The 16,450-nt window shown below is 40.6% G+C and overlaps 1 protein-coding gene across 1 annotated transcript; it reads right to left on the reverse strand.

Moving 5' to 3' along the window:
• Positions 1-554: 554 nt before the first annotated feature.
• Positions 555-9,358, reverse strand: LOC134572598 (peptidoglycan recognition protein 1-like). Its single transcript, XM_063431661.1, has 5 exons — positions 9,273-9,358; positions 2,487-2,564; positions 1,865-2,066; positions 1,111-1,229; positions 555-789 (listed from the first exon to the last, which is right to left on the reverse strand). The coding sequence occupies exons 2-5, from the start codon at positions 2,533-2,535 to the stop codon at positions 611-613; spliced, it is 549 nt and encodes a 182-aa protein (XP_063287731.1). The 5' UTR covers positions 2,536-2,564; positions 9,273-9,358; the 3' UTR covers positions 555-610.
• Between the last annotated feature and the right edge of the window lie 7,092 nt (positions 9,359-16,450).

Here is a 16,450-nt window from a genome sequence, read left to right on the forward strand (position 1 = left end):
CAAGCCGTGAACTGACCAGCTTATATTTTATTGGACAAAACTTTAATACAAGAGAATACTATTTCAGTTTCATTATTTTGAAGTAATTTCTACCTTGTAAGACAAGAAGCACTCTTATTAAATAGCAAAAAGTCAAATAAAATGATGTATATTTTATTACAGCAGTATTTCCTTGTAAAAGCAGATTTCTGTAGTAAATTAAAGCACAATGTGGATTAAAGTAAATTAATATTTTTTGCTGTTAGTAGAAAAAGCTGAACATTTTATATTTCAATGAGATACAGGAGAGAATAGAGTGTACTCTTTAAGATGGAGTATCATTATGTATTGCCCTTCTTTGAGAGATGTCATAAAAACTAAAGCGTACATGTGTGAGTATGTCCCAGAAAGTATCTGTCTTGTGTTATTGGTTTGAAGCTCTCTGCACATTTAAGGAGCTGTGTGGCACAAAATGGCATATCTGCAAAATGTTTTCAGGTGTATAATAATGTCAAGTATGATAGAAACTGCACATACAACTTTAAAACTGTTCCAATGGTTGTGACACATATAAAGCAAAACAAAAATAACGCAGTACAGCAAGATAAATTCATTGCACAATGCTTGAGTTTCAAGCCTTAAAATTACGCCATTTTTGAATGATTTGGTATAATTTGGCTCCAGGGCAATCTGTCTGCCCTACATTGCGATGTCCCTTCAGAATATAAGCTGATTTGATATAACCTTTCGATACTCCACACTTTATCAGACTTTGAGCAGCTTTTAGGGCGCTAGCACTGGGAGCGCGCTCTGGGTGGAAAAAAAATACAAGTTACAAAAATGATGTATATAAACTGGGATCAAAAAGTATTAGTATAGGTAGGATAATTCAAAATGGAAATGAGGAGATAGTTGAAGACATAAATAGCTAGAAATAAACCAATAAAATGGTTGTTCTGCTGAAATCAAAATAAATAGCATTTCTGTGTTAGAAGAAATACATGTTATGTTTTATAAACGTACAACAAGGTGGAGACAGAAAAGAGTAAAGACACACGGTGATAAACGGAGACTCTATAATAATTTATCCCAAATGTGATAGTATGGCATTACCCCATTGTACCAACTTACTAGTGAACGATCCTATAATGCAAATTCCAATGGATTTTGAGTTGTACGATGTTGCATGAGCTCCGAGGTTTCTCCAGCCACGTCCTTCATATACACGGCCATCTTCTCCAACCAGAAAGCTAAATTAATTTGGGAGTATAAAAACAAAAAATATATAAGTATATAACATTATTTGTATTATATAGTAAACTTCACAATTGCCTATTTCTTTGCTAATCTTTTCACTGCCTGAAAACCCATTCTAGGGATGGAATCTTTTCTTGTAGGTCTTCTCCAGCTTTTCAATACACAGTCTCCCATTTTTTCTCCTATCTTCTCACCCAGAGAGACCAGATGAGCCAATCACTGGATCTTTAATTTTGACATCAGAGCTATATAAATATATCTTGGCAGTATGTTGCCTCAATGAACGAATGCACTGGATCAAGAAGCAATACTTTGAAGTCTTCATTTAATTGGTCTGGTTTAGCAAGCAGAAGATAGAGAAAGTTTTGCATTTGAGATCTGTTCTACCGGATGCATTTTAGCGAAGGGGAATGATCGTAACCATTTAAAATAAAGGAAAGGCAAATTCCTGGGGGAAGCTTTCGTGCTCTTGCCCAAGGCTGGGGATGCCCATGCCAATTGTTTTCTTTTATCTATTATATCTTTAAATTCTACCCCCTTGACTTTCAAACTCAGGACATTGTAGTTGCAAAGTTTTCCAGCTACCCAGTTGATTTTTTATGAAGATCTCTCTTTTTAAGCAGCTTACTTGTATCCAATGTCACACCAGCCTCGACTGCTCATGTGATAATTCTGGACATTCCTGGCTTGAGCAGAACATGTAGACTGTGAGGAACAAGATGCCCCCTCAGTGTGGTGGATGATCACATATTCGACTGGAGTAGGTAAACGACTGCTGCATTTGGCAGCCTTTCCTCCCCATGCTGACTTGGACATGATGGTGGGACATCCTGGTTAAAATAGAGAGAAAAGGAGAATTCAGTTCAAGAACCATACCTCTTTTATTTGGTACCAGGGTGGAACTGAAGGTTGGTACTACACGCTGAACTGTAATATGTTTTATCTGTGTATTGCTCAACCCTCTTTGTGCCTCTAAATACACTCACCCTTTGCGAGTCTCTTAATTCTTCCTTTCCTCCTTGTGTGTTGCTTGACCACATTTACCTCCTTGTGTGTCTTTTAACCCACCAATACTTCTTGCTTTTTGCTCCTTTTATAATTGTACACTATTGACGACAGACGACAGTTACAAAGAGATGTTTCTCATAGTGTTTTAGTGTATCTCTTACCTATTTCCTGGTTAACACCCCATTCACAGTGTTTAACTCCCTGTCCTATCTACTAAACTGTGATGTATTTAAAGCACTTACCATGCGTAAGGGCACAGAAGGCCGACAGAAGGATAACGAGGAGTTTCATGTTAAGTTTTCAGATTGCACGTCAGATACCTGGAATCATAATTATTTCAAAGCTCAAAAATCCTTTGTTTTAAATGTTTGCACTACATATGTGTAGTCAAATATGTACCTAAAAAGAAAGATATAAGTGGAGCTCTGTAAATACCTGAACAGATGGATATATCAGCAGTAATAATTTACAAAAATCTGCAAATAATACATAATACAATCATAGTGCAGATGATACTTATAACCAGGGCCGCCATCAGTGGGTGACAACCATGACGGTTGTCACGGGCCCGGCGGCCCTGGGGGGCCCGGACTGCTCTGGCAGTCCCAGGCCCCACTTTCTTTCTCTGCACACATAGATAGCGAATATCTAGAGGGGTCCCAGGCAACACACAGCTTTTTCTGTTCTCTCTTCTAATAACTCTCGCGAGACCCGCGGAGCGTTGCCATGGTAACCGGGTTTCGCGAGAGTTATTAGAAGAGAGAAGAGAAGAGGCTGTGTGTTGCCTGGGACCCCTCTGCGGTAACAGGGAGCCGGGGCCCCCCCACCAGACCACCAGGGATCATGGAATCTCCCCCTTCCCTGGACACAGGTAAGCAGGGAGGGGGGAATAACATTTACATTTAATTTAATAAAAAATTTAAAAATTAATGGGAAAATGCCCCTTCCTCCTCCTCCCCCCCCAGATTGCACATTTACACACACACTGCATACACCAATACAACACACACACACTGCATACACCAATACAACACACACACTGCATACACTAACACAACACACAAACACACTGCATACACTAACACAACACACACACTGCATACACTAACACACACACTCCATACACTAACACAACACACACTGCATACACTAACACACACACTGCATACACTAACACAACACACACACTGCATACACTAACACACACACTGCATACACTAACACAACACACTGCATACACTAACACACACACACTGCATACACTAACACAACACACACACTGCATACACTAACACACACACTGCATACACTAACACAACACACACACTGCATACACTAACACACACACTGCATACACTAACACACACACTGCATACACTAACACAACACACTGCATACACTAACACACACACTGCATACACTAACACAAAACACACACTGCATACACTAACACACACACTGCATACACTAACACAAAACACACACTGCATACACTAACACACACACACTGCATACACTAACACAAAACACACACTGCATACACTAACACACACTGCATACACTAACACAAAACACACACTGCATACACTAACACAAAACACACACTGCATACACTAACACACACTGCATACACTAACACAAAACACACACTGCATACACTAACACAACACACACTGCATATACTAACACAAAACACACACTGCATACACTAACACAACACACACTGCATACACTAATACAATACACACTGCATACACTAATACAATACACACACTGCATACACTAATACAACATACACTCTGCATACACTACACACTAACACACTCACTGCTTCCACTATACTGACACACACTCTGCATTCACTACACTAACACACACTCTGCATCCGCTACACACTAACACACTCTCTGCATTCACTACACATTAACACTCTGCATTCACTACACTAACACACACTCTGCATCCGATACACACTAATACACTCTCTGCATTCACTACACATTAACACACACTCTGCATTCACTACAAATTTACACACAATCTGCATTCACTGCACTAACACACACACTACATTCATTACACTGACACACTCTGCATTCACTACACACTAACACACACTCTGCATTCACTAAACTATGCACACACCCTGCATTCACTACACTAACATACACTCTGCATTAACTGTACACACAGCATCCACTACACAAACATCCTGTATTCACAGTACACAGACTACATCCACCACAAATTGAAACACTCTGCATTCACTATACACAGACACTGCGTCTAATACACACACTACATCCACTACAGACACTGCATCCACTAAACACATTTCATCTAGTACATACAAACACTACATCCACTACACAAACACACACTACATCACTGTACACACATTACATCCACTACTCAAACACACTCTGCGTTCACTATACACACTGCATCCGCTACACAAACACACACTCTGCATTCACTGCACAAACAGTATCTAATACACACAAACACTACATCCATTACACACATGCTAATTCACTTCCACTATACACACCACATTCAGTCCTGCATCATTGTCAGCAGACTAGGTAGGGCAGACCTTGTGCTTTGTCAGGGGCCCCAAAATGTCTGATGGTGGCCCTGCTTATAACAAGAGATAAATGAAAGTGTATGAATTTTCAACTCACAAGTATAGAGCCACACAATCACCTGGCTCTAGTGTGAAATGCCTTGGGATCTTTCAAGGGAGATCCACTGCCCTCTTTAATCTCCTTCTGGTCTTCTCCACATCCAATTAGGTAAATAGGAATGGACAGGATGATTCCAATGGTAAGAGTAAATGAATTTATTAAATAAAGCAAAAATCCAAAATAAAATGATCAATTGATCAAAGTAATCAGTTAAAAATATTACATAAAATCCAAAACGCGTTTCGCCTTTGACTGGCTTCCTCAGTTGGTGTATGAATCGTACAGCGTCTTTCCCTCTTCTTATACAGTCCTGATTGTAAAATTGCCGGCATCTGTGAACCCGGATATGGGCCCTGTGGAACGAACGCCGACTCGGTTGGAACCCACGTCCGTGCGTCAATCTTGTAGTCCTGCTGTATCTTCACGTCCCTATTGGACACACGCAGTCTTAATTGAAGCGCACATCTGTGTGTTAGTCATGTGACTTGGCTAGTACCTCCTTTCCTCGTGGAACGCAACGTATGCGTTTCACCTTCATAGTTCGTTATACAGCATTACATTTGATGCCAAGTCCTTTACTAAAGTACCTCCTTCATCCCTCATTAAAAACAAGGAAGTTAATATAACTAAAATAACATCCTCTAATGAGAGAAATGATATATAATAAAACATAAAACAATAAACTCATATTTTCACATAGGGTAATGCGTATGGTTAAAAAACATCCTTAAATGGGAGGCTTACCATATCATTGAACAAAAGGTCACAATCTTATATTTTCACAAAGATATTAAACTTTTTAAAGCATACAAATTGTTTAAAGTGCTCTAAGTGCATTTCATGAATGATTGTGCCAATCTCTTCCTTATTAATGCAAATGTGCAATTTTCACTTCCCCAAATGGTGCTTTTATAAAAAAAAAAATAAAAAAAAAATATGAGTTTATTGTTTTATGTTTTATTATATATTATTTCTCCCTTGGATCTCCCTTGAAAGATCCCAAGGCATTTCACACTAGAGCCAGGTGATTGTGTGGCTCTATACTTGTGAGTTGAAAATCCATACACTTTCATTTATCTCTTGTTAGAAGTATCATCTGCACTATTGTATTATGTATTATTTGCAGATTTTTGTAAATTATTACTGCTGATATATCCATCTGTTCAGGTATTTACAGAGCTCCACTTATATCTTTCTTTTTGTGATATTTACTTACATTGTAAGGGTTAAGGGGATCCTTCACCTAAGTGTTGAGCCTAGTTGATTTTATTGTATATGTGTGCACAATTTTTTTTACATACAAATATGTACCTAGACTACTTCTTTCATAACCCATTTAGGCAAAAAAAAAAAACAGCAGGAAGAAGTATTAGGAGATGTGGACCTTGGAAAGAGTTTAGATTTTAGTAGAGGGTACAGCGCAGTGTGTGAGTACTCTGCAGATTTCACAATGCAGTACCCCTCCCTGGTCCAAGCTAAGTAAGAGGAGGGGTAAATAAACAGATTTTTTTAAATGTTCCCAATGCACAGAACAGCCTCTGAAACTCACAACAGCTACTATTACCCCCAACACACACTTCAACCCTTGTCATTCCCAAAACACAATACAGTCCTATCCCCGACCAACACTCACGCACCTGTTCCTATTACACCTTACACACACACTAAAGCCCCTATTCAACATGCACATTTATACTACAACCTCTATTCTCCCACAAATATGCAATCCAGTCTAACCTCCCCCCATCACACAATACAGCCCTTATTTCCACATAAACTCTACAGCCCCTTTCCCTAAAACAAAACTCTACAGACAACCCCAAACATACCACATAACCTACAGTCCCCATCCAACCCATAACCACAACCCTATCCCTCCCAAACACACCCTAGTGCCCCTATCTATCAACACACACTATATTCCTCAAATAAAATCCTTACAGACCTTATCTTCCCACATGTCCTAGAGCTCCGATCCCCCAAATATACCCTAGGGCCCTTATCTATCCAAATAACACCATAAGGCAAGTATCTCCTCCAACCCCTACAGTCCCCATCACCTTAAACACACACGATAGCAGCAATCCACATACAGCCACTTGTAAGAGGAGCAGGTTAGACTGGTGTCGGGCTTGAGGACCAGAGATGTCCTGCTATACCATTCGTCCCTGTCCACAAGGGCTCTGAGAGGCAACCTCCAGGGGTTTTTACTTCTTCCACAACCCTCAGCCAGTTCTCCGATCAGATAGCTCTTTTATATCTCTCTCTCTCAAACACCACACAAAACTTAGTGAAGTGAAGAACAAAGTGTATTTTATTGATGTTTATATAGGGAAACCCAAGGGGAAACCCAAGGGGAGGATAAAGCATAACAACCAATAATAGGGACAGGACTTCGGAAAGTAACCAATAACAATGACAGGTTTAATTACATTGCACCCACCCCTGGTGCCAGAGTGTCTGAGCATCACTAACTTAATCAAAGTGACAAGCTGTACTGATTGAATTAAACTTACACACAAAACATCTCCACACTCCAAAAAAACAGAGATTGTAGAATATAACATTTACACACCATTAACCCTTTATATGTCCACTTGTTCTGTTATTGCCACAGCGGGCCCATAGTCTCTGGGTAAGAAGCTAGCACACAAGCTTTTCTGCAAGATTCTCTTACACCACTATTAACATGCGCACACATCCAACACCACAAACAGCCCATGCACAGACACAACCCCACCACAGACTTCCCCCTACCCATTAACCAGTTGAGTTGCTTTGGTAAAAAACACCTTGGGCTTGAGCCCACAAATAATTTGGTGACTCATTCCTAAAGTCACTTTGTGGACTTGTTTTCAACCTATAGTGTATGTATGTAAGCCAATATGTTCCATGTGATCAGATTCACAAATTCATATGAATTATTTTACTATTTTTCTCAACACACATCTTAGCACATGTCTGGAATGAAAACTGGCATCAAAATTTAATAGTAAAATATTATAGCAATATTGCCATAATTACCGAGATATCTTGTTGATCAAAGGATAAAACTGCTTCACACTCTGGCATTATTATTATTATTATTATTATTATTCTTTTCCTATTTTTTGTACAGCCAAATATTGCAGATGTTTTTATACTGTGAAACAAAGTACCTGTCACATATGCATTAACAGAGTCAGATTACCTAGACTCCCTGGTGGACGCTGGCTGTGAGGGGACCCTGCTTGAGCCTGCGGAGGGCCCTGGGCAATCGTAAGCGGATTCTGTGCACTAAACGGGAATTGCACATATTTCGTAAAAAAAAAACAAAAAAAAAAAACAAGCAGAAAATGTTTCCAAGTTTTCCCTACCTTGGAGGTACAGTTACTATTTCTGGCCCAATTCCCTATCTATTCTATTCTAATGTCCCTCTTTCCTTAAAGCTTCACATTATTAGTCAGGCTAAATTTATGCCAGAGCTCCACAGCAATAAATCACGCACTAATGTGTCTTTAAACAACAATAAATGCGATTAGAAATAAGTCTGTGTAAATAAGTTACATTATTCTAATTCTAAATCACTTTCAGTTGTATAAATAGTCATTAGTTAGTCACCAAAAATATCTCAGAACAGCTCGCCCCTGGCCACACCGCTACTCACACCCCAAAAATGAAAAGTGTCCTCTTTGTCCATCTGAAATGTTGCGAGGTATGAAAATAGCTGAGATTTATGCCAGTTTAGCCTAAAATATGAAATCCCCAGGTTAGTTCCCAACAGTTCCCAGTTTAGTGAATGGCCGGCTGGTTCAAAGCAGAAGTTAAATCATTAAAGGACCACTATAGGCACCCAGACCACTTCAGCTTAATGAAGTGGTCTGGGTGCCAGGTCCAGCTAGGGTTAACCCATTTTTTTTATAAACATAGCAGTTTCAGAGAAACTGCTATGTTTATAAATGGGTTAATCCAGCCTCCAAATCCTCTAGTGGCTGTCTCGAGGCGCTTGCGTGATTCTCACTGTGAAAATCACAGTGAGAGCACGCAAGCGTCCATAGGAAAGCATTCATAATGCTTTCCTATGAGATCGGCTGAATGCGCGCGCAGCTCTTGCCGCGCGTGCGCATTCAGCCGAATGGGAGGAGAGGAGGAGGATCGGAGGAGGAGAGCTCCCCGCTCAGCACTGGAGAAAGGTACTTTTTAACCCCTTTCCTCTCTCCAGAGCCCGGTGGGAGGGGGTCCCTGAGGGTGGGGGCACCCTCAGGGCACTATAGTGCCAGGAAAACGAGTATGTTTTCCTGGCACTATTGTGGTCCTTTCAGTCCAGAGATGTCATTCTCTGCTGATCTCCTTGAGACTCACCTTTGCTACTGTAAACTTGATGAAGACAAAAAATCCCATTCCTTGCTGTTTATATATTCTCTGTCTCTGGATGGGAAGAGATTCACACTTTCATTTACTGTTTCCTTCAGGGCATAGCACAGGATAATGTTGAAAGATCTTGAGTAACCTTATTGAGTGTTTCCGTTTTTAATTGCTGTCAATTTGAAGACCTGAGACTGACTCATTACCGCAGCTCGCCAAGTCCTACGCAAGTGACAACCTACAGGCTACCTCGTTCCCTGCATTGCAGTATCAGGTATTGGTAATCTTACTCACTACGACTACGTTTCTCCTTAAGGCCTCACTTTGCCTTCGTATCATTCAGAAAAATTCACATTTGTGGGACCCCAGGGGCTTGTCTCTAATTTTACGGACCAACGTTCAGGTCCCTCAGCTTACCCAAGTTCTTACGTTACGGTATCTCTGATACACACCTACCCATCCGTTCAACATTTTTACACTCATTATACCAGTAGCACGCCTCAGGCCCACTAGCATCTTTTTCCCCCGAGTTTTCCCGGTCCGGGCCCGTTCCTTGCATAAGCAAGAATATATTGTAATCTTCCTGCGCATCGCCCAAAGAAAGAGGACAAACACTCAACCTTAAGTATCTAAGAGACGAGTCCTATCAGGGTAGAGAACTGGCATTGAGGGTTAGGCGCTGTCCTTAGCTATCCTAAGTAAATACTACGGTCCCGCGAGGTTTACACCCCACCTCATACACGGAGGTTTCAGCCCCACGACCAAATCATAGTTAGCCACCTCGCTCACCCTTCTTTAGAGCTACAGTTAGGGCCTCCCATGTCACGGCCACACGTTTTGAATCTCTTACAGTCACCGAGAGGCCGACATCCTACCACCACGTTCTAGTGGCCACAAAATTCCCTCGGGCCAAATCATAGGTAGAGCCTCTCTCCGGCACTTGGCACTAGCAGGGCCTCATCTGTCACTTGGTTCTTAGTAAATTCTTTGCCTCTGCACTAGCAAGCAGGCCAGTTCTCATCCACACCTCTAAGACACTTTACTTATCCAAATCATTATTTCTTTTTCAGAATGTCACAAGTATCCATCCCAATAATCCAAAGGATTCCCTCACCCCTTCTACCCTCAGTTAACTAGGATTCTGGTACATTTCAAAAATATCAGCAGAGCTCAGACACAGGGGTATCCCCTCATTTCCCTCCCCGTCCCCCACCACCACGATCACTACTCCATACGTCTCACCGGCCCACTCTGTTCCAATTTCCATGGAGAAGGTAATTCTCGTTGGAAAGGACGTTAAACTTACATCACTACTTAACTTCACAAGACACCCTACAGTGCAAAGGTTATATTCATGATGACATTTCAGTAGTCCTAATCAGAGAGACCCACGATTTAACAAAGCTTTCCATTCCTCTGTTTATCATTGCCTCTCGCATAGAGACAGCCACTTCCACTTCTCACCACTCCTTCACCCCACGCACTAGTCAGGGAGGTGGCCCGAGGGTCAAGCTGGGCTGACCATTTCATTTCTGGGGAAGGCTCGGGTGCACCATTACTTTAATACTGGGGTAGGCTATTTCACTACATGCAGGGTTTTGCACATCTGCTCCAGAACCCACCTAGTCCACATACGCAGACCATCTGTCACCTAAGATACGCCCAACTAAGGTTAACCCCTTAAGGACACATGACATGTGTGACATGTCACGATTCCCTTTTATTCCAGAAGTTTGGTCCTTAAGGGGTTAAAATTGATATCCTGGAATACTATCTGCATTTACACCCAGGTAGGCATCTGGTAGATGCTGGTGCTGGGTTTCTCACAGGGGTTCACACGGGCCTTATCACCATTCCCACAGGTACACTCGTATGCCCTATCCTATTATTTGCACCCATTGACCCTTTTACGGTGGACCACTTTCTGTCCACAGCAGTCATACGCTGGTTTCACCATCGCCTCTTTCCGGTCTTCACACTTCTCATCTTGGCGTACCATTCCAGACCTCTTCCGCACCGCACTCTACATCCATTCCCAGCATCAAACTCCCTCATTCCCGCTATGGAGTTCTCACTGCACTACGCAAATCAAACATGCCATACAAACTATCACTTCAGCAAGTAGTTTGGCTTGGTTGAGCAAGACTGACTTATCCAACGCCAGACCAAACTACTGGAATAAAAGGGAATCATGACATGTCACACATGTCATGTGTCCTTAAGGGGTTAATCTACTACCTATTCACCCTTCACCATGGCACCTGGCCATGTTCGGGCGCCATCCTGGCCAACCCTTTTGTGGCTGATTCACAGGCTGGCTAGGCTGGCAGCAACCTCTCAGCTCTTTTTAGTCTGCTTTGACATTCCTGGTGTCTACAACACAGTCGTTGACGCTCTTTCACGCTCAGTTTAAGATCTTCTTTCAGGCACTCCCTACGACCCAATACATACTATCCAGGATACCACCTTTCCATGAGATAATCTTGGATAAAGCACACAATTACACCTCGTACAGGTACGCACGCTTCACGTAGTTTCGCGACTACTCTATCACCCACGCCAGGGCTTTGTATATTGTTGATAGTCACAAGTAGAGTTTGCTCGATTTAAGACTTTCGCAGTTAGCCTATTGTACTTTTTGCCTCTTCGTCTAAACCTACAAATTCAAGCATCTTATTTATACCTCCTATGCTGTCACTCCGTTTTACGTAGCTACACACTTTCAGTACTAATCCATTACTTCATGTCTAAACCTTCCATTAAGGTAAGCTACATCATGGCTTCCTTCACTGGTCTCTCTTTTTTGCAAAAGCCCTGCATCAGCAGCTTCGAGCTCTTACACCCCAGTCTACATCACTAAGTGTCGGGGCCACAGGTAATCCTCAGCTCGGTTACATATATGCCTCAATCAGAGTAAAAGCTTTCATTACAGAAGCTGTATAAACTTGCAATAAAGTGTGTTTCTTTGAATCCTCTTTTTACAGACCTACTCGTACGTTGGTTTCGGCACACCTCAACCAACCTTGCTTCCCCTTCTACATTCCATTACGTATTAGATAAATTCCGAGCACAAGTTGGAAGGCTATTTGGCCTGAATTTGTGGGAGGAGTTATGATCCTATTTAAACCCTACCCCCATACTTACCTTTGTCGTGCAAGCTGTTTGTCCCCACCCACCTACACCCATCTATATTAAACAATTCACCTTTGTGGGTCCTCTTTTTACAGGCCTACTCGTATGTTGGTTTCGGCACACCTCAACCAACCTTCTACATTCCATTACGTATTAGATAAATTCCGAGCTGGACTGTCTAATGCCAATTATGTGAATATTTCTATGCACAGACGCTCAAAAGTTGGCTCAGTGCAATTTGCTGACTGTGTTTCGACATAGTAAATTATTTAATTTCATACAATCAACAAACCACTACATGAGTCAGTCTCAGGTCTAAGTAATGATATGTAGAAATGAATGACAAAACATGTACCGTTAAATATAGTAGTAATATGGTGGATTATGATTATGAGATTGTTGTTGACATTTTGTGAGGAATCTTAGACCAGGTATGTCACGAAGTTCAGAACCGACTTTCAGAGGTGGGGGCTGTATGAGGCCGTGGAGGCTGAATGAGGCCTCAAGGGAAAACTTAAAATGGTAAACCTTCTTACCTGTTACCAAAATGTGGGATACTGGATACCTCTTCCTGGAGCTCTGTTTGAAAAAAGTATAAGTAGCAGAAAGGTGGTGTAGGTTTGTGTGATTTGATGTATTAAACGCCGTGAGATCTGGCCCGTTAGAAGTTAGAACCCACTTTGGGAGGTGGGGAGAATGAGGCCGTGGAGGCTGAATGAGGCCTCGAGGGAAAAGAGAACTGGTAAACCTACTTACCTAATACAGTAATACAGGGTACTGGGACAACACTTCTTGAAGACTGTTTGGAGGAAAGTGGAGGTGTATTTTATACGTAAATTATAAAAGAAAGTGGCCAAACTGTGCCTTTAAGAAGATTACCCTGTGAAAAATAGGTGTCCCACAATTATGTGACCATGGACGGGAAATTTGTAAAACAATGTGAGTGCTTGGTATAAGTAAGAGACATAACTAAATATATTAACAGTAGATTAGTAAATTTAAACACTGTAGCCCCTTGCGTTCAGTTAACCGAATGAACAAGAGTACTATAAATAGAAAGAACTCCCGCATTCGGTAAATGGAACATACGAAAAGATTTAAACAAAAGTAAATTGAATAATCAGCTGCAGGTTGTAACATGTAAATTAACGAAAGGTTGCACGAAAAAGCCGTTTGAACTTGTTCGGCTGAACAAACGTACGAAAGAACAGACGAACGTAAGGCAAGTATGCACGTACGGTACATAGAATTAAACAAAAGCATGTGTATTCCGCGTTTGGCTGTTTTAGCCGCACGAACGCGGAAGTACAAGAACAGCATAATAGCACGAACAGGTAAGTAATGAAGGGAGCCTATGCCCGCGTTTTTAGGCCTGAACGTGGGAAATAGCCGACCGCTATTTCCCACGTTATGCTTATGTGGACGTGCTGGTCTTGTGACCGGAAGCCAGGTAGCAAGTAGGGAAGTCGAGTTGAAGCCGGTGAACAGGCACGGAAGACAGAGGAAGGAGCTGCTGGCGACGGACTGTTTGCTGGAGACTGACTTTGGCGAGAACAACGGACCAGAAGTGCTGGTTGCTATGGAGAAGACAAACAGCTTGCACGACAAAGGTAAGTAGGGGGGTAGGGTTTAAATAGGATCATAACTCCTCCCACAAATTCAGGCCAAATGGCCTTCCAACATATAAAAAGAGAGAGGAACATGCAGGTAGAGATTGCTAAATATCTCTTTCTAAATTCAGACATCATAATATTGAAAGAATATACTCTGTGCTTATCTGTCATGGAGCTCTGTAGATGTTATGTTGACTTGCTCATCCTGCCATCTCAGGCTATATTCTTTACCTTGCTGCCATTGTTTTGACAACTTACCTCTGGTCTACCAGGACACTGGTCATAGTTTATATATTTTCTTGTGTGGCCATATAGGTTCACAGACAAGGAATTAATTTGTGAATTAATTTTAAACTGTGAATTAATTTTTTTTCAGCTGATTTGAATTTTTATAAAAAAAATCTTTTTTAGGTGTTTTTCCTTTGGTTGTGTTTATTATTTTCTTTTATTTATTTTTTCAGTGCCGCAGTCTCGCTTTTCTTGTTCCACTGTTGTCAGCACAAGACAAGTGTTAGCTTGCTTCTTGTGTTTCAGCACACAGCAAACAAGCCCCTTTGCTGTAATGCCCAGTGGGTACTCAATAAAGGCTCTACTGCATTTTTCATTTTTTTATTTCACACGCTTATTGTTGAGCTGCACATGAAATGCGTTGCCCTGCTTGACCTCATATGTCAATGGTCTTTTAAAACGGTGTCACTTTGCATGTGAATGCAAACAGTTAATTCCTTTTTTTCTTTCTTTCATTCTTTTTTTTGGTGTAGATAATCTGTATAATAAAATAGTCAATTGTGAGATGTTTTGGCCTAGATCCTTTTTCCAGGGTAAGTATTTACTTTGTAGTGTATAGCAATATCTTCTTCGATACAATTGCTATTCATCAATAACACTATATTTTTTTATCTAGTAAGGGAATAGTGTGTAATGTCCCCAGTCCAATCTTCGTTACGTTCCTTACATATCGATAAGAAATGTCAGAGGTTGATTATTAACGTTTTAATGTTATCGGTGTAGATAATATTTTAAACATTCTAGACAGGAAGCTTATTGTCTACAATATCCTTTTCAATCCAATAAACTTGCAAAACTGAAAATGTAATGTTTATTCTTCTTAATGATTAATAGCATTTCATTTTTTTTCATTTCTTTCAGGAAATTTTTTATTTTTTTTAATCTAAAATTCGTGATCATGTATTCTTGGACTGGTAGGATAGTTTTATTTTATTTTTTTGCTTAGAATTGACAATTTTATTTAGAAATTATATTGTAAAATTAAAATAAATTACAATGCCTGAAGTATGGTGCCTACACTGTGGTTTAGTAAGTCTTTCATCTGAACTTGCATGGAATTATATGTCTTCTGGATATGTAACTCACACTCATCTACAAAAAGAGGCTAACAAGTGAACTTGTGAAAATGAGCTATGCAACACAAAGAAGAAAAAAATGTCAAAAGTTGAAAAACACGTCCAAAGAAAAAGTTATAAATGCTATAAAATCGGGCAAAGGTCTAAAAACAGACAAGACATTGAGAAACAGTTTCCATGTACAGATTGCGGCAAAACATTTACTCGTAGGTCATCTTTAATTACACACCACCGAATCCACACGGGAGAGAAACCATATGTTTGCATTGAGTGCGGGAAAGGATTCACTGACAGCTCAAATCTTGTCAAACACCAGCGAACACACACAGGAGAGAGGCCATACGCATGCACAGACTGTGGTAAAACCTTCACTGATAGCTCAAACCTTATTGCCCACCAGCGAACACACACAGGGGAGCGACTGTATGTATGCAGTGACTGTGAAAAGAGCTTTACACTTGTTTCAAACCTTGTTACTCACCCGAGGGCTCACACTGGGGAGAAACCGTATGAATGCACAGAGTGTGGAAAGCGATTTTCTCGCAGCTCACATCTAATCACACACCAGAGGGCCCACAGAGGCGAGAGGCCATATTCTTGTTCGGAGTGTGAGAGAGAATTCACACAAATTTCTAATCTCATTAATTGATAATATTAATTATCTATTCTTTATTCCATCTGTGTTTTAAAGATTGATAACTAATGGAGAACACATGATCATAACATGTTATGATAAGCAATAATATATATACACACACACACACACATACAAAAAAGACAAGAAGCACAGTCTAAAATAACAAAAAAGTCATATAAAATTACATATATATATTTTATTACAGAACTATTTCCTTGTAAAAGCAGGTTTCTATAGTAAACTAAAAGCACAATGTGGATTAAAGTAGATTAACATTTTTTAGCATTTGCTGTGTCAGAAGAAAAAGCTGAACATTTTATTGCACGGCAAGAATCTCCTTAATTAATGATAGTGTATTCTTAGTGTATTCTTTATCATCACGTCACCATTTTTTGAGAGATGTCATTAAAACTAAAGCATACATGTGTG

Source organism: Pelobates fuscus, chromosome 9 (assembly GCF_036172605.1).
Source record: "Pelobates fuscus isolate aPelFus1 chromosome 9, aPelFus1.pri, whole genome shotgun sequence".
In the NCBI taxonomy this organism is placed as follows: domain Eukaryota; kingdom Metazoa; phylum Chordata; class Amphibia; order Anura; family Pelobatidae; genus Pelobates; species Pelobates fuscus.

Coding starts and splice junctions, on each gene's coding strand:
- LOC134572598 (XM_063431661.1), bottom strand. CDS start 2,535: ATGAAACTCCTCGTTATCCTTCTGTCGGCCTTCTGTGCCCTTACGCAT. Junction 2,067..2,486: donor CTTCTGTGCCCTTACGCATG/GTAAGTGCTTTA, acceptor TATTTTAACCAG/GATGTCCCACCATCATGTCC. Junction 1,230..1,864: donor TGGTGTGACATTGGATACAA/GTAAGCTGCTTA, acceptor AAATTAATTTAG/CTTTCTGGTTGGAGAAGATG.